This window comes from Melospiza georgiana, chromosome 20 (assembly GCF_028018845.1).
Source record: "Melospiza georgiana isolate bMelGeo1 chromosome 20, bMelGeo1.pri, whole genome shotgun sequence".
NCBI lineage: Eukaryota > Metazoa > Chordata > Aves > Passeriformes > Passerellidae > Melospiza > Melospiza georgiana.
In genome coordinates this window covers 12,173,644-12,195,024 of record NC_080449.1, presented here as the reverse complement: position 1 = coordinate 12,195,024, position 21,381 = coordinate 12,173,644, and the positions used below count along the sequence as shown (strand labels likewise).

General features: G+C 51.2%; 2 protein-coding genes across 9 annotated transcripts in view; one reads left to right on the top strand and one right to left on the bottom strand.

Moving 5' to 3' along the window:
- The window catches only part of SCAI (suppressor of cancer cell invasion), a 37,470-nt gene extending 21,371 nt beyond the window's left edge, over nucleotides 1-16,099 (bottom strand). For 3 of the 8 annotated variants that reach the window (XM_058038475.1, XM_058038481.1, XM_058038482.1), the window contains exons 1-4: nucleotides 15,528-15,610; nucleotides 7,755-7,816; nucleotides 6,372-6,478; nucleotides 4,582-4,713 (exon numbers count right to left, since the gene is read on the bottom strand). In XM_058038475.1, coding sequence (XP_057894458.1) covers nucleotides 4,582-4,688 — 107 coding nt within the window. In that variant the 5' untranslated portion in view covers nucleotides 4,689-4,713; nucleotides 6,372-6,478; nucleotides 7,755-7,816; nucleotides 15,528-15,610. Of the gene's footprint in view, nucleotides 1-4,581; nucleotides 4,714-6,307; nucleotides 6,479-6,760; nucleotides 6,798-7,754; nucleotides 8,909-15,343; nucleotides 15,435-15,527; nucleotides 15,611-16,004 lie in introns of those variants that run through there. The other 5 variants (XM_058038478.1, XM_058038477.1, XM_058038476.1 and 2 more) reach the window with 5 other exon arrangements.
- A 124-nt stretch (nucleotides 16,100-16,223) lies between these two features.
- RPL35 (ribosomal protein L35) lies at nucleotides 16,224-17,923 on the top strand. Its single transcript, XM_058038039.1, has 4 exons — nucleotides 16,224-16,299; nucleotides 16,623-16,759; nucleotides 17,083-17,164; nucleotides 17,711-17,923. Exons 1-4 carry the CDS (start codon nucleotides 16,297-16,299, stop codon nucleotides 17,858-17,860), a joined length of 372 nt encoding a protein of 123 aa, XP_057894022.1. The 5' UTR covers nucleotides 16,224-16,296; the 3' UTR covers nucleotides 17,861-17,923.
- Nucleotides 17,924-21,381: the final 3,458 nt, after the last annotated feature.

Below are 21,381 nucleotides of genomic sequence, written 5' to 3'. Positions count from 1 at the left end.
GTACTTGATGCTGATATTCCATGAAGATGCCAAGGATTCTGGGCAGGATTTTACCAAATTGAAAAACAAAAAAGATCCCTTCAAACTTGCAATGGGCTGCTCAAAATCTTGCAATGTATGTTGTGTAGCAAGGGGTAAACAGGAATATAAATATGTGCTTCAAGGTACCAACATCTTCATTCAAATACAGCTTGATACAAACACATGCAAATTTAAAGCATTTTCTGCAAGGAACAATTCACCACCTTCTATCCTCGTAATAGATGTAAACATTTTAGTTAGATAAAAGAAGCTAAGGCACTGTCCAAACACACACCCAAGATACAGCACAGACTCTGACACAGCAGAGGTAGCTTTAATTTAATTTAATTAGCACATCCGCAAGATTCAATGTTAAAGTATATATATAAAAAAATACTTAATTAAAAACCAACACCGAAATGGATAATTTTTTTTAAAAAAACATACAAATCAAAGTTCCCTGGCACTAACCTATAGAATGCCTGAATTAACAAGCTGACTTGAAGAACCCCAACCCAAGAAAGCACCCTTCTCTCAAACACTGGTACCTGCACAAACTAAGCATTAAGCAGGTAGGGTTACGGTGCAGGTATGGGCTGATGATGCTCATGCATCTATCCCTCATCAGCGAGCTAATTAACACACTCACCTTCACCTCCCCCTCCACACCTTGCTCTGCACATCCTAAACACTCTAACGTACCCCAAACACAAAGCCCAGCTCGGTTTGTGTGCAGCACTAGATGTGAGTGTGCCTGCAGAAGGCCCTGCCAGGGCAGTGCCCCTGCGCCTGGCACTGCTGGCTGCAGCCCCTGCTGCCTGTCCACACGGATATTCCTCCTGCAGCCTGCCTGCCTAATTGCAGCTGGCATAGCTGCACAACACCACGGATTCCTCGGCTCCCCGGGGAACGGGAAGGATCTCCATGGAAACAGACAGTAGCACTTGTTCTTTTGATAGTATTCTGACATGGCTGTAATAAAACTTCATTTATGACAATACATTACTGTGCTTTCACTACTGCTTTTTGCAGACAAGAGCTGCCCTTCCTGCCACCCCTCTACTGCTCTGTGCTGAACATCACACATGCTGCTCCTGTGTACCAAGAAATTCTGCCATGAGAAGACGGATGCATAAGCAGAAGAGGACATTTAGTGCAGTCTTCTAACAGAACATGAGAATGTGCATTATTTGGTGAGAATTAGCCCAAAAGAATCCCAAAGCCTCGGCTGATTGCAGAGTGGGCTTTTAGCACAGCTCCTCCCACCAAAGGAGAGAGGGAATACATGGCCCAGAAGCAATTATACACCCAAGGTGAGAGCTCAAGAGCTATGTTATAGCAAGACTTATTGCTGCCTCCAGATCTACAGGAGGACACCAGAGCAGTGAGGAGAGACAAAGGCAGCAGGCTCTCCTGTGGGGTGTGCCCAGCCCACGCTGCTGGCTCAGCACTGCTCTGGCTGAACACCACTACAGGAGGGGAAAAGGGGCAACCAAACGAATCCAAATGCAGAGGAGGGACTGGAGATTTGATTTAGGACAGTACAATAGCCTGCAACAACAAGTGGAAACCATTTCCAGTTCCTTGGCTTTTAGAACATTCCAAATGGGATGTGAAGACACAAACTCTGATGTTCTAGAATGATGGGTTTCTCACACTGGGCACACAAGACTGGTTCTCTTGCTGCACTAGTGTGGCTGGTGGACAAATTTCACAGACAGACCAGGATTTTATACAATTCTTGCTGTACTCTTTGTCTCCCCAAAGGCCAGCACTACTTACGTGCTTATAGTTAATTCTCTGTCAGGAGTTCATTTCAGCCATGCTGCCAGATAACACTGGCTGAAGCCCAATTAAAGGTGCTGAGGTGTGCTTGGCCAGCATCACATGGAAGTTGTCACACAGGGACATTAAAGATGCTGAGAAAGTCCCAGAGACTCAGCAGCATGCTTCAAAGAGGAAGGCTACAATAACTGTAAGTTTAACATTCAAAGCTTTAAAGACATTCACAGTTTTGACAGGTGATAAAAAGAGACAATTTCCTTTTATGTTCATGGGCTTGTAGTAGTTAGAGGCTCCTGTTCCCAGAACCTGAGCAGCAGTGGGATAGAAATGCTGTGGCACAGAGCCAGAAGGTACCTCCTGGGCCTCCTTTTCTCCAGGCTGAGCCCCTCAGCTCCCTCTGCTGCTCCTGGTGTTCCAGACCTTCTCCCAGCTGTGTTCCCATCCCTGGACACACTCCAGCCCCTCAGTGTCTCTCTTGCCATGAGGGGCCTCACCAGTGCCCAGTACAAAGGGACAATCACTTCCCTAAAATACAGTTCAATACAGTTGCTGAAAGTCTTTTAATTCCTTGAAGTTCCAGGCTTCTTGGTGATACTGAACACATTTAAGCACTTTTTAACATTTAAAAGAAAATAATACCAGTGACAATACACCATGACAAACTGCTTCCTTACAGCCTCCCTCTTCCCAGCCTTTTCCAAGAAAAAAGCAAGTGGGAGTGGGGAAAGGGGAGAAGAGAGCCATTGCAACACACTTCATCAACAGTTTATTCCAGCCTATAGCCCAGGGTAGAGCCCAGGATGACAGCCCCCAGGGTCACCCTGGCAGCATGGCCACAGGAGATGCTATCACTGGGAGCACTTTCGAGCAGCCACCTTGGCAGACCATCATATGTTTTCCTCAAATGCTGTATTTGGCATCTGAATGGGGAAGAGAGGAAGGAAATGCTACTGAAACAAAGACGTGGCAGGCTGAGCCCTTGCAATTTTTGGCAGCAGCAACAGCTAAGCAGCTGCCAACACAGCTATAGGCTCAGCTCCCTGTAGCTGAAGTGCCCAGAGGAGGTTTTGGGGAGGAAATCATTGCTCTCCTCCCTCCCCCATCTCTTCTTTTCTGCGAAATGTGGTAGGGGCAAGAGAATAGCAAAAAACACAGCAGCAAAGGCTGTCATCATCTTCAAAACAGAAGGCGTCAGGCATGAATCAAACGCATTTATTATGAAGCAACTGGACTAAGAATTGGGATGCTTGCCAAGACATTTCCAGGTGAACTCCCCAGAGAACAAGCACTAACACAGCAGATACCTGAGAATTATAATGTTGCTTTCTCCTGTCATTATGCCCACGGGAATCACAAGTCTCAGAGGTGAAATGGTGGTCAAGTGTAAGAAGTAACAGTGCCAGGTTACAGTAAGGACAGAGGTTCCTGTTCTGCAATATTCCTATTTTCACACAGCAGCACTGGCTGCTTAATCCCATCTCTATTTTTATTTGCCATACTTCATCCAAAGGTATTCTCCATTTTCTTTTCATTTAGCTGGACAAGAAGGTTTCCTTCTGGAAAAGTACCATGGATACACTGAGAAACTCCATCTCTCATCTCGAAATCTGACACAAGCCCTACCTCCCTCCATGGCACAGGAGGCACAGAATGGCTGGAGGTTTTCTGCCACCCTCTGATCTGAACTGGAGCAGCACACAGCCACACATCAACTGTGCTCATTTCAGGCCAAAATTTCAAGCAAATTCCATCAGAAAGCCAGTGTAATGTCATATACAGTCCTGGAAATCCTGGTCTCAAAATCTCAGCCCTTTTGCTTTAGACTGCCTTTCATGGGGGGGTCAAACACAATCACCAAGAGCTCCTTGTCTCCACTGCCCATTTGCCATTCAGATTTTGGAGCACAAAATGTTTGTTTTGGATTTGGTAATCAACTTCTAAAGCACATGAAAGGATTATCAGTAGCAGGGGGTGGAGGAATTAAAAGCATCTTTGCTAACCATCTGTGTTTGACTAACAGCAAGCTATAAGGGCCCAAACATACAGCATTACTCAGAGACCAGTAAGAGGCTGAACTGCCAACCAGATATGAGCTCAAACCCCTGTTACTTAAGAGACTCTACAGCAAAGCTTAGAAATAAAGCAGCTTTGGATACATGCTGTTAAACTCAGCATATATTGACATAAACAGGATATCCATATTACTGTCCAAACGTGTATTCCCCTGCAGACAAAGCAGTTGGACTTTCCAGCTGTTGTTGCAGCTGCTTAGTAGATAAATGTAGATTTTACCTTTCTCCACAGTTCAGATAAGGCACTTGTTTCAGCAGACACATACAGGGTATGGTTTTGATGTTTCTGCTTATTACTAAATTTCTTCCCCAAAGATATTCCCTTTCCTACTTTCCTCCCATCCAGAAAAATTCTCCTCATTTCTTTCTTTTTCCACAGAGACAGTAGTGGTTTGCATTTGCATATTGTGGTCGGCACACAGTCACATCTAATCCTTAACTGTGGCCCTCAGACACACAATTTCAGCAATAATCACATCAATTTATTGGGATTTCCAAATCCTAGTTTACTATAAACTGGAAGCTCTGCTCCTACAAACATTCTTACACACATGGTCCAAAAGTACCCATAGAGGGGTGCATTACTCTCTCCTAAACACACTGGTTTGGGGTTTGAAATGTTCACTGTACTGACTCCAGCATCACATACTGCAGTGTGTGTTCTGAGGCTTTTCTGAAGGAATACTGTCAGAAATCCACTAACCTTAAGCCATTGAAGAGCTGCTTAGATTTATCCAATAAGTAGCAAAAGTCTGTCACCGTTTTTCTCTCTGCTTGAGGAATATCATCTTCAGCTCCCCCTGATGACATGGTTTCTTCTAGGGCAAGCTCAGTCCTATGAAGATAAAAACAGCCATAATTACTCAAAAATCAACGGCTGCTATGAACTCATCCAGACTGAGATGCATTTTCAGTTCCATGGGGATGTAACACAGAGCATGCAGTTCTCCACAGGTTACTCTTCTCAAGACTCATTAAAAAAAACAGCTGAGAATCAAGGCATGGGACTAATTATTGAACAATGCACTAGTTAACAGAGCAAAATTAAAAGTAACAGTGGTACAATAGTCACAAAATAAAATAACTCTGAAGACTTCTTCACAAACACAAAAGTGACAATGAAGGACTGTAGCACAAACAGCACTTGGGTTTCACACTTGGACAAAGAAATCCTCTCCAAATTTGCCTTCTGCAGAGGTATTTATCCTGCAGCTGTATTTAGAGACTAGCCTCAGCTCTCTTTACATTTAATTTTCTTCTGTTACTGTGAAAACTGTAGCTCAATGGCTCCTATTGCTAAAAACAGGCAAATTTAGCCAGAATGCTGAAAAGTACCCTACGATCCTTCCTCTCTGCATGCTCATGACTGTTTAATTCCATGGCCTGCATTGCCCACAAAGATACCTGCAGATCTGTTTTTATTCTTCACCTGAGTAAAATGTTATATTGTACAATAATCACCTGAACAAAAAACTAAGATATAATGTAGATAATTGCAGCATTGAGTGAGTAAGGGAATATGAAAGCTTACAGAGGCAGAGTGGCTTTTAAAAATCTTACTCCAAACATCCACAGATATCAAATTACCCTTTTGAGCACACACAGATGAGCTACAGATTTTGCAGCAGAAACAACAACAAAACATCTCTGGAAATGGCTGCTAGGTCTTCAGCTCTGCCCTGCTCAGGATTTTTGTGCAGGATAAACACACCTCTAACTGGGCACATGCAGGGCTTTTACTTCCAGCAGCTTCCCTGCCAGTCCTGGTGTGTTTCTGGTAAGCAACAGGTTTCCATTTGTGCAGCACTTCTGTTTGGATGCTATTTGCACAAATAATTACCTACATGTCCCAGTCCAAGCCAGGAAATGGCAAAGCTCACTCTTTCCAGCCATCAGGAAGCACCCAGAAGCATCTTTCAGCAACTGGCACAAAAAAAATCCTTCACAATAACTGAAGAGGCCTCAGAAATGCTTCCCTGAACAAACACTTCATGCCTAACAAACGCAGGAGGAACTGGCAGCTTCCACCCAGCTTTTGGGGTAAGTTAGAGGGCCACCCTGCCAACCAAGCAGTCTCATGATTCCCCAGTTTAGAAAAGAGGCAGCCCACACAGACTTGTTTTCACACACCCACGTGACAGCCCACCAGAGCAAGGCCGTGGGGGCATTGCACAAACCACTTGCTGAAGAGCTCCAGAAAAAGGTTAAAAGTGTCTCTGTATTGTCAGGTAACTGCAATACAGGTGCCAGAGTCCAAAACATAGCACCCACATGCCACAAGCTTTGGCGTGAGCCTGGCAAGAAGGACATCAATACTGTGAGCCCCAGGCTGGGCCTGAAACCTCTGAGCATTCACATTTACACAGCACAGAACAAACAACACCAAGTACCAGAGCACCAACACATGAGATTGGAGTGAACAGCAAGACCTGAAAAACAAATGTCAGAAGTAGCCAGGAGGTGATTCAGGAATTTCAGCAAGAGGGACAATACCCCAGGTCCTGTGTGCTCCACAGCAAGGGTGACCTAAATCCTGCAGCGAGCCCGTAGGTTCTGCGCTCCACCGTGGCTGTCCAGGCACTCCACAGCAGCTTCAGACACTTTTGCAAAAATTGAGGAGCTTGCTTAAGTTGCAAAGTATGTTTCAGACAATCTAGATATCAGTCTTTTAACTTCATGGCAGTGAATTTTATTTTACATCACCCTAAAGTTATACTACCCAACAACACCAACCACTGCCAACATAACCTGTGCCAGCCCTGGCACAGGCAAATAAAACCAGCTAGGCTTTGGGTTGTTTTTTAAAACAAAGTACTTCTCACATGCAAGGAGTTCACCAGACCCACTGTGAAGAGACCATTTATGCAATCAATAAAAGATACACCAGAAAATCCATAGCCTGCCAATGTGAAAGGTATCGGAAGGCCTGAAAAATATGTGAAGCTGTCTTTTCCAGCTGACAGAGAAGGAAAATAAAATTAGTTATTTCATGCACTGGTTTTGGCTTATCATGCTCTGGAGAGGGTGGTATTTGGTGCTGTACAAAGGAAGAGCTACTATCAGGAGCAGCTCGGGAGAGGAGGAGGTGCTCCTGCACTAAGGACTGTGTTGTAATGCAGCAGCAGTACAGACAGGAGGGAGAATTATTATTAGAACAGCAAGTGGGCACAGCAAAGGGAGGAATACAGCTCCTGACATGGCCCTTTCCTAAGGGACTGCTCAGCTCCAAATGAACAATGTAAATAAAAAGCAACCAGGAGCACATCCACAACGGGGACCTCTCCTTCCCTTTGATACTAGAAGTTGTCACATGGATCATCTGCAGACAGACAGTTCTCCCAGTTTTGACAGCCCAACTATACCAGGAATACCTCCTATTTCATTTCTTGTTCTCTGCTTGATGCTTTTTGCTTTCTTGCGTGCAAAAGAAACTGTTGGGATGTTTTGAATGACAATTTTTTCTTAAGTAACACATTAAAAAATGCTCTCCAGAGTCTGCAGAAGGAGACATTGAAACATTGGTTTAAAAGACTGTTAAAATAAGTCAGAAAATGGTGGCTTCCAGCAGAAGTTATTATTCTCTCAAAGATTTTGCCAACTCCTCAGGCCATACAAGGCAGGAAAGCCGTGCTCGCCAAGCCCCACACTTGGTGTGCCAGGTTCTTCCCTACCAGCTCTCAGAACAGACCATTCCAGGTTTGCTTAATGCAACACATTACTGGATTTGACAAATTCATCCCCCTGCAGCAGCCAGGGTAGCAGAGCTTCACAGCCACCCCAGAGGGTGGCAGCTGGAGCTGAAGGGCAGCAGAGGAGGGACATGGGACAGGGGTTTCACGGTGCTGGGCAGTATTTTTAAAGTCAGATGTCACTTACATCACACACGTCTCCACTTCCCTGTGGTTTGCTCTCTTTTGGCTAAGGTTTTCCAGGCTTAGCTGGAAGAGAAAAAGAGTGCTGAAGTTAATGGTATGCACTCCCCCCTGGCCCTGCCCTGGGATCCAGGCCTGCAAAGCAAGGCAGGCTTTGTGAGCCATGAGGGAACGCTCTGGGTCAGGGAAATGCAGCTGACAATGCACGCCCAGCATGGATATGTTCAATAAGTGCATTACATCCTCTCAGATTTGCTCCACAGCCAGCATCACTGCAAGCTGCCATTCAGTGCCTGCTGGAAGGGGAGGGTCCCAACTCCCCACCCAACGTGTACAGCAAAGGAAACCTCGCACGCTGAAGGCGCAGCCGTGGTGTAACCTGAGGGCACAGGAGGATGTCAGGGCTCTGTCAGCTCATGTATCAGTGAGGACAGGCAGAATCAGGAGCAGTTTCCTGCATGTGACACCTGGACCTCCTGACAGAGCACTTGTACAACTCAACTGCCTTTTTTTAAGCCATCACTTCTCAGATATGGAACCTTGACTGGTTTTCAAATGCTTCCCACTCCCTGCTTAGAGGCACAAGTCGTAACCAAAAACCAAAAGCAAACACACTTTGTTCATCTATCTTGTTGATACAGGATTTTCCCCAAACTAAGATGTTTGTAGAGCTGCTCTCTACAGAACCCAATGGTGGAAAACACATTCCAGTCTATCACGATTTTAAAGCTGTCAAACCTTGAGTGAGAGACCAGCTCTCTTTCCACTTTCCATCCTGACACATCTCCCACAGCATCACTGCCAAAAGGGGATGTGACACAAAGCCAGGCGCCCAGCTGGTATCTATTCCTTATCTGCAAATTACCAGCACAGATAAAACCAACCTCCTGATCGTCCATACACAAAGCCTGTAACCATCATGTCCCAAAACTCTACCAAAAACCAGCCAATCTTACCTTCACCAAGCAGGATGCCTACCTTGGCACCCTATTTGCCCGTCCCTTTCTTCTGCAGACTGGCACACTCGTGTCTCATGTTTTCTTTCAACGCTATACTGCACGTTTTGGGAAAACCATCTGTGTGTTTCCATGTGATCTGCTCAGAGTGCTAGTCCTGACAGAGCCTCAGACAACACAAAATGCATTAGAAACCAAATTCATTCCTAACTCTCCATCAACAGCCACTGCCCTGAAGTTCCCAAGACACCACTCAGTTCTGCCCAAGAAACACTGAAATAAATAATTAGCAATTCCCCCCAGACAGGCACTGAAAACCTCACAGCCTGCTGGAGTCAGGAATTCAGAGGGAATGGCAATGAGCAGTTATACATCAAACCATTTCTTCACAAAATGTAGGCAGGGGGGGAAAGATTTCTTTATGATTCCAAGGTTTTTAGTAAAATTTGGAAGCAATCACAGACATTCCTCACCCCAACCACTGTTCACCTCAGGGCACGTCTGCACTGCAGAGGCTGCAGCTCTTCCAGACACATCAGCTCCCATTCCAGCAGCTCGCTGGATGCTGCAGGAGCATCTGGGAGCAGGCTGAGCCCACACCTGAGCTCCTGGCAAGGCTCAGTCCCTGGGGACAGCAGTGCCCAGGGCCAGCTCATGGAACAACCCGAGCGTTGTGTCCCAGCTCTGCTCAGTGCTCTGTGCACATGCACGAGGAAAACCACACAGCCGGCGCTTGGGGACACTTCTGTCTGACTGCCACAGTGAAAAGCAACTTTAACTTAGGAAACAGAAATAATCAGCTGTTGTATCTCACTGATAATGTTGGTCAAATCATGTTCTCTCTGCCTGGATGTTTGTTTACTTCGAAGGGCACTAAGGATAAATGAATTACTGACTTCGTGTACAAATTACAGCATGGCTGACAAAATCACCTAAAAATGTAACTATGTCTAGCAACTACCTCCTATTGGAGGTATATAGTTACAATTCTCCAAGAAACTGGTTTTCCTACTAAAATACATATTTTTAGAGCTAACTTGCAAAAATATTGTTACCTCTAAGGATTAGGCAAGAGGGAAATCACTAAGCAAATAATAAAAAGACACAAACCCCAGTGAGCCTGTGTATGAACACACCCACACCCCAGTGCACGAGCAGTCAGGGCCAGCAGTTGCTCCTACAGGCACAGGGAGCCTGGTCCCACATCGACCTGGATTGATCCTTCCCTCTGCATCCCATTAAATCCAGCTCTCCCCAGCACAGGGCAAGCTGCCACTGCCCTGGGGCTCCACACGTTCCGAGGGGCTGGCCAGATGCTTCCTTCTGTCTGTCCTTCCCTTTAACAGATGCACTAAACACATTATTTCAACTTCTTTTCAATTTTGTGGAAACTACTCACTAGATAATCTTCAGGACCTTTCCCCCTACAAAAACAACAGTTACATTAGACAAGGGATTGAAAAGCTGCTTGAAGAAGAAAAAAGAGGAAGCCTGATCGTGCAATTGCATTCCTAAAAAAGGGAAAGGAGCAGGCAGGGGATAAATAAGAAAACAAGATAAACCCACGCACACGTTCCCCAGCTGCACGCTGCTGTGGCCAGTGGAAGTGGCACAGAGCAGGCACTCAGTTACACAAGAACTGTTATACAAGTTACACAAATTTTATTACTGCAAACTGAAAGTTTATGCTCTCACATGAATGCATCGTTCCTTCCTCAGCACATCAGAGGATGAGAAGACAAGAGCTCAGATTTAAGGGGAGCTGCCACCTCTGCATTACCTGTGAAATCTCGTCAGGAACAGGGTCATGACTTCCTGTAGGGAAATAGGCAGCACCACACATTCAACTCCATTCTGAGTCAAATGAGTTGGAAAATACAATATGCAGTGTCAACCCCATTACTTTAATTTCAAGGACTGTAGAATCAGGCCTTTCGTATGTTTCAGACGTATTTAAAAATCCTTCTATTGCTAGGAAGCACACCTGTGTGTATCCAGAACTGCAGTTTTGGCATCCTTCCCCTCAGAAACACGCGGAGGTGCTCATTAACATCGTGCCATGGAAACCGTGCAGTCCCTTCCTGCCTCCTACACTGAGATCATGGGAGCCACACCTCACCAGCAGCCTCCTCTGAATCCTCTCTGGGCGGATCACTCTGAACACAGGAGACATGATCTCACCGTGGGATGCACGTGGCCTTCCATCGCCTTCAGAGCACAAAACTTTCGCTTCTCTTCTTTATGTTTCTGCCACTGACAATTTGTTCCAGCTTTGTCTGTTCTGCGCCCTCTGTGATCCCTCTTTCACTGCAGTTCACGACCTTTTGTGTATAGGATGAACAAAGGGCACAGGCTAAAAATGTCATCACAGTTGGGCCTCTGCTCTTCTACTGACTTCACTGGTTTGCTATTAAAAACAGGCTCAAGCTCAAAGTCAGACCAAAGAAGAATTTCTGGGTCATCAGAACCTAGGAATCTCCAGAAGATGGTGCAGAAGCAATGTGGAAGAGGACATAAGCGTTTCTTTTCATCCAAATTCAAATCATGAATCTGTGGTGGTGCCTGCATACCACCTACATGGTACTTAGCAGTCCTTTGCTTTGTATGAAAGAGCAAGAGGAAAAAAACCATCAGGCTGGCCCACTCTTGGCAGGGGTGGGAGGGTAGAAGGGAGACAGAAAAACACCATCAGCTGTGGCAGTGAGCTGTGTGTATTTACATTTCACAGGCTGAACTATTTAGTGGTTTATTTACACACAATGTTCTTGGAGCAGCTAAAATGCCAGTTGTGTTTTATCTCGATTTTGTGGCAATGCGCATAAGCCACAGAACCATAGCAAGAGTCTGCAAGTGAGAGACCAAGCTCCTACCTCTGGAAAAGCACATGAGCCACTGTGAGAAAGGAGAGAGATTTTGGGAGCACAGGCACAACGAGGGCTGAAACGCATTAGTTATGACAAGCCACCAAAATACGACCCAGGGACGGGAAAGCAACGAGCCAGTCACAAAGCAAGAGCTCGTGCTGCAGGGGTGGCACACCCCAGGGTAACCCTCACAGCCAAGGCGAGCCACGGCACAGCACAGCAGCCTCGGGTCCCTCCGCTGCCCCTCCATGTTAGAGTGAGCAGGGAATTGCAGTCAGCTCCATTTTATGCACATTTGATGGCAAGACGCCAACACAACTGTTGACTGAGCCAAATCTGGGCCCCCTTGAACTAAGCCATCACCTAAAGCAGGGTGGAAAAGCACATGCCTCTCGCCTTCCTGGCAGCCAAGTTCCTGAAAAGCATCCCAGTCACAAGAAAGATTTTTCTTTCTTCGTCTGACAACAACTGATGCTTTAACTCTTTTATGTACACTCATTAATTCGAAATGAAACAGCTAGCACGGAGCTGCATTGTACAGCAGTGGGATGGAGAGATGGAGAGGCTCCCTTCCAGCCAGCCAAATGATTTACTGGCTAGCCCAAATGGCAGCTGAGGCCAGTGCCCGATCTGGAGGGCAGCTATCGTCACACTCTGCAGCCTGTTCCCATCCTCAGCCAAGGTGCCAGTGGCTGCCTTCCAACTGGAACTGTATTCTGACAAAAGGGAGTGCAGGACAAGCTTGGGAAAGCTTTCTGATCCCTTCGGTTCAGCTCTTCCCTCCAATCCAGCGTTTGGGAATTGCATGGAGAGCATCGCCACTCTGGGAATTCACCTTCCTCAGCAGGTACTGCTCCTGAGCCGTGCCTCTGCCTCACAGCACAGAAATCCCTCTGCTGACTCCTGCTTTAATTATACTTCAAAAACTCAGCTTCTAGTCTGTGTTCCATTATATTAATAGCAATAATTAACAATACTTCAAACAACAAGTCCTCTAAACCTGCAGCTCCATGCAGGCTGTCTGGCAGCGCACACTTCCTTTCCGGACTGACATCCTCAGGGAACCAGATTGATGGTTACTGTGCTCCATCCCTGCTGCAGGGCTGTGCTGCGCTCTCTCAGCTCATGTAAGCTGCAAGGTAATATTTGTGTTGGCAACTTCCTTACATACTTTACAGAACCAGACCTACATTTGACCCTCAGTGCAGCTCCCACACACAACTTGGTCCACTCCTTTGAACTGTCTCCTCTTGCTGCAGCACATGCTCCATACCATACCTCTGCTTCCAGCCTGTTTAAAAATTACACAGCTTGAACAGAGCTTTTGTGCTACAACAGTGCACCTTAGCTATAAAAGCCAAGCCTGCAGAACATTCTTATGCAAGAACACCAAACAAAATTATTATAAAATCTGCATGTACAGGTCTTGGTTGTCCTTCTCCCAGGATTGCTCCAAAATGGAAGCAATCATTTTTATGAAAAAATGAGCACCCTGTAAAGTTCTGTATAAAAAGACATCAACATCCAGGTTTTTGTGGTCAGAATCCAATAGCTGTACTGTGCTTTAGGGGACTGGCGGGGCTGTTGGGGGTTTTTGTTTAATATCAGCTCCACTGCAGCTCTTTAGGCAGTAACACCACCTCAGAACAGACTTCCACACCAGACATCTTCCCTCCTTACCCAAAGCACACCAAGCACAATAAAAGATAAGCCAACAAAGTAACGTGTCCAGATAACCCAACGAATTCCCATTATCCATCTGCGCCGCAGCAGATCACCAACAGCTCCATTTAACGCCGACAGAGCCACAGCAGAATGAAAGCGATGCAAGAAGAGGGGAGATGTGAGATGTGAGTGCACGGCAGCCAGGCAGCTGCAGTGCGAGCAGGGCACTGTGCAGAGCATCATGTGACAGGAGCAGCGCGGCGGGAGAGCTGCAGCCCCCGGCTCCCACTCCCCGGCCCGTGCCCTCCCTGCAGGCCACCGACAGCCCCACCTGATGCCAGGGCACGGCCGGCTCGGGGCAGAACCTTCTCGACGTTTGGAACCGTTACGCTCCATTTTTATTACTCCCCTCCACGAAATAAAACAGGGACACAGGAATGATTAACAATGAGCTTCATGTTGCTCCCGCTGGAATGCACTTTCAGCATCTTTATCACTTGTAGATCGACTTTCTCAAAAGAGCACAGAACACGGTATCGTTCTTACACGTAGAGCAAAGCCCAACTAGACGTGGTTGTGATAAAATATTCCCTTGTTTGTAAGGGACTTGCCTTGTAATGGATTGCCAGCTGAATTCTGATAGTTTATTGCAGCTACATTGCAAGACAGAACAATGATCACATTCTCCTCTGTAGAACAACAAAATATTCCCTCTCTCCATATAGTTTCTGTGAATGGTTTTTCTATTTCCTGCAGTAAAGGACCTGGCCATCACATTCATGACTGTCTGGATTGCTCTGGCAGCCTAGGATGACTGGAGAATAAAGCTCTCTGCTCATGGTGAAGTGACTCACTCTTTCATTTAACATAATCGTGGTCCAATTTATTCAAACATCTTGAATGAGACTGTATTAATCTAATTTGAAAATGAAGCCTCTTTTCTACACACATGGTCCCCAGCAGGGCACCAGGCTCCCAGAGTGCTTTCTCCACCCTGCAGGAACAGCACAGCCACCACACCACGGGGTCAGGCGGGGTGAGAGACCCCAGGCAGGAGCTGCACCTGCAGATCCCACAGCAAGACCCACACAGGATGAATTTCTACAATTTGCAAAGACTGCTACCACCACAGCAGTCCTGCTGCCCGCAGGAGCAGAGGGAAGCACACACATTCTGGGAGACTCACTCACATTTCAGTCTTCATATGGGCCCACAGCGCTGCTCTGCATCAGCTGGACAAGATGCCATGAATTACAGGTTGCATTTGGATAGATTGTGCAAAATCCAGATTTTTTTGTTTATATTAAAGGGTCCATTTTATAGGTTGGAGGACCAGAAATGCTTGGCCCAGATAAAGCGTAGAAGCTTGGAGACTGGTTATTAAATGAGAGACGTGCAACTCAGACATTGATGAAAACAGGTCCTGTTCTGTGGTGGGAGATTAGATCTAGAGCTGAAAACCTGCAGTCTTGATCTTGAATGTTTTAACAGGTTATGCACATTTTTATAAGACAAGAAATTTGAGGGGATGACACAACATAACCATCCAGCTTCTGTCCCCAAGGGCATTTCATGTCACCTATTGTCCAAGACACCTCTCTGTACCAAAACAAATAAAAATTGGTGACAAGGGAACTTGGTGCTGCGATGGAAGTTTAAAATCAGAACGAACCCACGACGATTCCATCAAACCTTGGATAGTCTGGCAGCTTGGATACCCAGCCCCGCACAGATTGCTCCCGTAAAATCCTGCAACGTTCCATCCCAACGGGCTCGCCCGGCGACGCCGATGGCCGCTACCTGTCAGCGGCCGCTCCGCACCGGCGGCCCCGCGGCTGCGGGCGGGAAGGGAGCGCGGCCAGCGGCCAAGTTAATAACGGGGGTCGGCAGGGTGATTATCCCGGCTGCGCTGCGCTGCCAGCCCAGGCCTAAGCGTTAGACGTGTCACATCGCGTTCCTCCTCTCCGTTAGCAGCAACGACAGCGGCCAGCACGGCCCCGTGCCTCGGCAGCTCCCGCCCCCGCCGCCCCTCACCGCGGCACCGAGCACGGCCCCGCCGCGCCGCCGGGGGATGCTCCGGGGGCCCCCGTCCGCACCTGCCGCCTTACCTGGGCTCCCACGCGCGGCGGGGCTCTTCCGCCGGGCCCGGAGCTGTGCGGGGGTGAGACCGCGGTGAGGGGCGCGCCGCCACCGGGCCTGCCCCGAGGCGCCCGCAGCCGCCGCCGCCGCTCCCGCCCGCCCCCGCCGCCGCCCCGCCCGCGTCCGCCCGCGCCGCCGCTCCGCCCCCCGCACCTGGAGGCCGGGCCGGAGCGGGGCAGGCGCTGCCGTGCGGTCCCGCTCACCGTCCGCACCCGCCGGTCCCGATCACGGTCCCGGTCCGGGCGCGGCCGCAGCGCCGCCGAGGTTCGCGGAGCGCGGCTGCCGCCTCGCGCCGGTCCGCGCCGGCCAGCCCCGCCCCCGTGCTCTCCTATTGGCCGCGCGCCCAGGCTAACGGCGAGATTGCGTTCTCATTGGCTGCGCCGGCCGTCAATCGAGAGGCTCCGCCCGCCCGCGCGCTGCCTGTGAGGCGCGGCGGCTGCTTGGATACGGCGGCGGCGGTGCCGCGGGGAGCGAGACCGGCCCGTCTGTCTGTCCGTCTGTCCGTCCCGCGCGGCCGCCTGCGCGCACGGCCTTGCCCCTGCCGCTGTCCCTGCTCCGCGGTGCCTCGGCGTCCGCTCTCGCCCCGCCCGCCATCACGTCCCCATCACTGCCGGTGTAAGAGTGCCGCACCTCGGCCAGCGTGAGAACACCGGCTGCGCGCTGACCGGGCTCCGGCGGCTCCCAGAGAGCGGGGGCGGCAGCCGCAGCACCGAGCGGCTCCCGCGGGGCTGCAGCCCCAGAGCCCGGGGCCGGCCGTGCCTCCCGCCCTGCCTGTCAGCGCCCCGGCCGGGACCACCGTGCCTCCCGCGGGGGGCGCGCGGCGCAGGCTCCTCCCCCCGCCCTGCGCGCGTTGGTACGGTCCGGCCGCGGCACCGCCCCTCTGCCTGCGCCGCTTCCGCCTTTCCGCCCCGCGCCGCCCGCCATGGTGAGAGAACCGGGCTGCCCGTCGGGAATCCGCTGGCATCCTGCGGGAAAGGCTCCGGGATCTACCGGGATCCCGCGGGAACGGCACCGGGATGCACCGGCATCCCGCGGGAACGGCCGCCGGGCATCCACGGGCATCCCGCGGGAACGGCACCCGGGCATCCATGGGCATCCCCCCGTCCCACCGGGCCCGGGAATCCCGGCCGTCCGCCCACATCCCAGCGGGCCCTGGGCCCGCACATTCGCGCCGCGGGGGCTGAGGGCGGGCGGGACGCGGGCCCGGGGGTCGGGCGGGGGCACTGACGGCCTGTCCGCCGCCCGCAGGCCAAGATCAAGGCCCGAGACCTGCGCGGGAAGAAGAAGGAGGAGCTGCTGAAGCAGCTGGAGGATCTCAAGGTGGAGCTGTCGCAGCTGCGCGTGGCCAAAGTGACCGGAGGGGCCGCCTCCAAGCTGTCCAAGATGTGAGTGGGGCCGGGGCCGAGGGCAGCTGGGCAGTGCCCCGGGTCCCGGGCACCGTGCCCGAGAGCCGCTCCCGCAGGCTGTGCTGGCTGCGTGCTCTGGAAAAGAAAAACCTGAAATCGCGCGTGGGAGAGGAGCGCATCTCCCTAGGCCTGAGGGCCGGTGCGTGTCTGTGCTCGGAGGGGCTGGGCCGGGCGCTGCCGGTGTTGGCTGCAGCGGGGCTCAGTGTGGGGGCTCCGGAGCACACGCGGGTTCTGTACCTGGGGTTCGGCCCTGGAGCTGCTCCTGCACGGTGTGCTCACATCCCTCTCTTTCCCATCTGTAGCCGAGTGGTGCGCAAATCCATCGCCAGGGTGTTGACCGTCATCAACCAGACCCAGAAGGAGAACTTGAGGAAGTTCTACAAGGTAAGGACAGGCGTTTTCCATAAGTGGCCTTTACACTCTTGCCGTTCACAATTACAAAGTTTCTGGGAAGGATTGCTACTTAAAAGCTTGAAACTCAATGAAAAACTATAATTTATGTTCAGTTTAAAGTTCTGTGGTCATGGTTGCTTTTGAAATATTAGTGCAAGAGTTCTGCAAGCTTGGTGTGTCTCCTATTGCAGGGGAGTCCTCTGGCAGTATCCCTTCTGTGGGGGTGGACTTGCTGGGACATGTGGTTTGCAGAAATTCAGATACTCTTATTTTCAATTTAATCATTTCACAGGTGACCAAGAAATTCTATATGGTTCTGTAATTTTTAGACTATCACTTCCCGGAGTTTGAGTTAGATCATATTGGTTGGGGAAAAAAGATCTTTCCAAGGGATCTTTTTGGGTGCTGGATAAGTGGGGCTTGTAAGATTAGGCCTTACTTAAACCTGAGTCAGAGCTGCTGCAAAAGTCAATGCACTTGTAATTCCCAGTGGAGGGGAGTCTCCTGAGCTCAGCTGCTGTGTGTCTTGGCAAACAGGGCAAGAAGTACAAGCCCCTGGATCTGCGGCCCAAGAAGACGAGGGCCATGCGGCGCAGGCTCAACAAGCACGAGGAGAACCTGAAGACCAAGAAGCAGCAGCGAAAGGAACGATTATACCCAGCCCGGAAATTTGCCATCAAGGCATAGCCCCGGGCCAGCTGCACTCGGGGCAGGATTAAATTTTATCATTAAATGCAGTTTGCTTTGGAAGTGTCACTGGTGGTTTATTTGGGGTGGTGGGTAAGGAGCCCATAAAGGAATCATCAGCCTAATGGAGGGAAATGGGAGGGTTCACAGAAAGTGTGCGGCTGCTAAAGGAAATACAGACCTGGCAGTTTATTTGCCTCTGAGGAACAGGCAGTGAATGGGTACCGATCTGTGAGGCTGCTTCATCCAAACAGGTATTGATCTAGAACGGAAGCTTTTCACAAATGTTGGTAGTCAGTCGATATTTATCACTCTTTATCACGGTTTAAAATTTTATCTTGTGCCACTATTGAAGGTTTAATAGAAAAAAATTAATTAGCTGAGGGATTTCACGGGACATCATGGAAACTTGTCAGCACTTGGTTCAGATCCCTGGGCAGCTCGGGGTGGGAGGGATAGTGCCACACCAGGTGTTCTCTGTGTGGGTCTGGGTGCTGCTGAGGGCACGTGAGCTTGGGGGATGAAAAAGAACTGAACTCCCAGGGCATCCGTGGCCTCACAATTCCACACTTCTTTATACCTGCAAAGCACAGCACGGGTTAAATGGTTTGTCCCCCATGGAGTTCTTTGGGACTCAGAGATGGAGCTGCAATTCCAAAAGCCTTTTTTGGTTCTGATTGTGAGCAAGAGTTCCACAGTGCTGCTGGAGCGTGAGGGCTGCAGCACTCATGGTTTGAATTAGTGCAGCCAATGCATTCGAACATAAAAAATTGCCTATCCATTAGGGAGTTCCTAGATTGGATCCAGATTCTGTTTAGGAAAAATGTCTTAATTCTGCTCCCTCAATTAAGGATTTTTAAGCCTCGAGCTAGTTTTATCCAGAGAGGCGCGCTCACGCGCGGTGCAGGGAGTTTTCCCTACATGGCGGCCTTGCGAGGGTGGCTGCGCTGTGATGTCACCTGGGCCGTGCTGGCCCTGTCCCTGTTTGGATGGGGTGCGTGGGACGTGTCTGGCAGGAGAGGAGCGGGGCTGGCACGGCGCTGGGCCGGGCAGGCTGCGTGTGGGAACGGCTCCTTGGCTGGGCTCTGCTCCCAGGCAGGGTCACAGGACCGTGCCTGTGTCCGTGTGTCCTGCTGGGCTCAGAGCTGCTCCAGGGAGCGTCAGCTGCTTGTCCCCCGGGAGCAGGAGCACCCTGTGAGGATCCCACATCTGCTCACTGCCATCCCAGGAGCCGATGCTGGAGACAGAGACAGAGAGGGGCTGGTCCCTGTGCTGGGAGCGAGGCAGGCTGGGGCAGGTGGTGCTGCCAGATCGTGCCTGGCTGCATTCGGGCTTCTCTTGGGAGAGCTGTGTGCCCTGTGCTGCTCCAGCAGCACGGCTCAGGGAGCCTGGCAGCTCTGCCAGTGCTCCCGACAGCATGGCAAAGCAAGCACGGCCCAAACTCTGCCTGCAGAGACTGGTGAGTGCCAGGGTGTGCTCCAGGTGTCACCTTCCACCCCAGCCACAGGAGCACTGCTGAGAGAGGATCTGCTGTCTCAAGGATCCAGTCAGTACAGATCACTGGCATGCCAATCAAGAGGGTGGGAAACACAAAAATGGGGAAAAACGCCAACTGAGCAGGCTCTGAACATCCAGGAGCCGTCCCCATGCTGAGTGGGAGGCAGTACTGGAGAAGAGCTCAGCTTCAGTTTGGGCACAGCCCCCAGCAGCCATTTGAGGAGGTGAACATGTTTCTGGCACTGCACTAAATCCTGGGGCTGAATTACTCCATCCACCCATAGCTGTGTGACAAAACCAACCAGTCTGGCCCTTCCATCAGAGCTGCCCTGTCCTGTCACAGGAGACGTCCTGCAGACAAGCAGCCCTTTAAGTGACCAGGAACAACAGAGTGATTGAGAGGACACAGTGATGAGCTTCCTTCAGGGCACAGGTGGAGAATGCTCTTGTTCCTGCTGTGAGAGCAAGGCTGTCCTGGCTGGGGTCTCGGTGGTCTGTGCTGGTTCCCTCTTTGCCAGCCAGCCCCAGAGGGTGCCTGTGGTGCCCCAGCTCCCTGGCAGAAGCCACTGCTGTCAGCACTGAGTGAACTCTCTGGCCTTGCTGGTCCCCAGAGGAGGGAGGCCAGGGACAGGAACCCCCAGGGAAGGGCCACCCACTCCCCAGAGCACCCCAGTGTGCACTGCCTCTGTGGGGACCACAGCATGGCCCCTGTGTCCCTGTGTCCCTGCAGGCTGCGTGGCCCCTGTCCCCTGCGTCCCTGCAGGCCATGTGTCCCCTGTGTCCCTGCAGGCCATGTGTCCCCTGTGTCCCTGCAGGCTGTATGGCCCCTGTCCCCTGTGTCCCTGTGTCCCTGCAGGCTGCATGGCCCCTGTCCCCTGTGTCCCTGTGTCCCTGCAGGCTGCATGGCCCCTGTCCCCTGTGTCCCCTGTGTCCCTGCATGTCCCCTGTGTCCCTGCATGTCCCCTGTGTCCCTGCAGGCTGCATGGCCCCTGTCCCCTGTGTCCCTGTGTCCCTGCAGGCTGTGTGGCCCCTGTCCCCTGTGTCCCTGTGTCCCTGCAGGCTCTGGGGTCGGCGTGGGACCCCGCCGTGCTGCAGCGCCGACCCCCCAGCTGCCCACGCCAGCCCTGGGTTAACACCGGTGTTTGCCGAGCCTCAGAAACCCAAACTGTTTATTTGCTCCTTGTAACTGAAGATGTCCCTCAGCACTGCAGAGGTTTCCTGGGAAAAGACGTTCTTCAACAAATAAATAATTTCCCGGGTGGGGATGAGGACGGAGGAGCAGCTGCTGGCTGGCTGCAGGGCACGGCCCAGGGCTGGTGCTGCTGCAGAGGGAGCCCTGGCCCTGTGCCCTGGAACACATCCAGCAGGACCAGATGTTTCTGCCCAGCACGGCAGGACCGGCCCGGAGCGGATGGTGTCAGTGGGAGCTGGCAGCACCCGCTCCTGGACCCCATTCTGCATCTGGGGCTGGGGAGGAGGGGCTGCACAGGGGCAGAGGCAGATGTGAGCTGTGTAATCACTGTCCTTTAGGATGGAAAACACCCTCAAGACTGAGTCCAACTGTAAACCAAATATTGCTGAGGAAAGCCTAGGACCCACCTCCCTTGGCTTGCTGCAGTGGACAATCCCCAGGTCTCCTAACGCTCCTGGCATTGCTCCTGTCACTGCTCCTGCCACCTTCCTCCTCCAGCACAGTCCTTGGCTGCTGCCCCAGTGCTGCCACTGGGCTGGCCCTGGTTTCTGCACACAGTGGGACACGGAGGGACATGACAAGGGCTTTGTGGGCAGGGAGCTTGGGAGCGACCACCTGCGCCCATCCCGGTGCCCTCGGTGTGCCACACCTGCCCCGGTGCCCTCGGTGTGCCATGCCCGCCCCGGTGCCCTCGGTGTGCCGTGCCCGCCCTGGTGCCCTCGGTGTGCCGTGCCCGCCCCGGTGCCCTCGGTGTGCCGTGCCTGGCACAGCGTGCTGGGGGAGCTGGCCCTGCGTGGCTGCGTGCGAGCAGCGTGTCTGGGGCAGCTGGGAT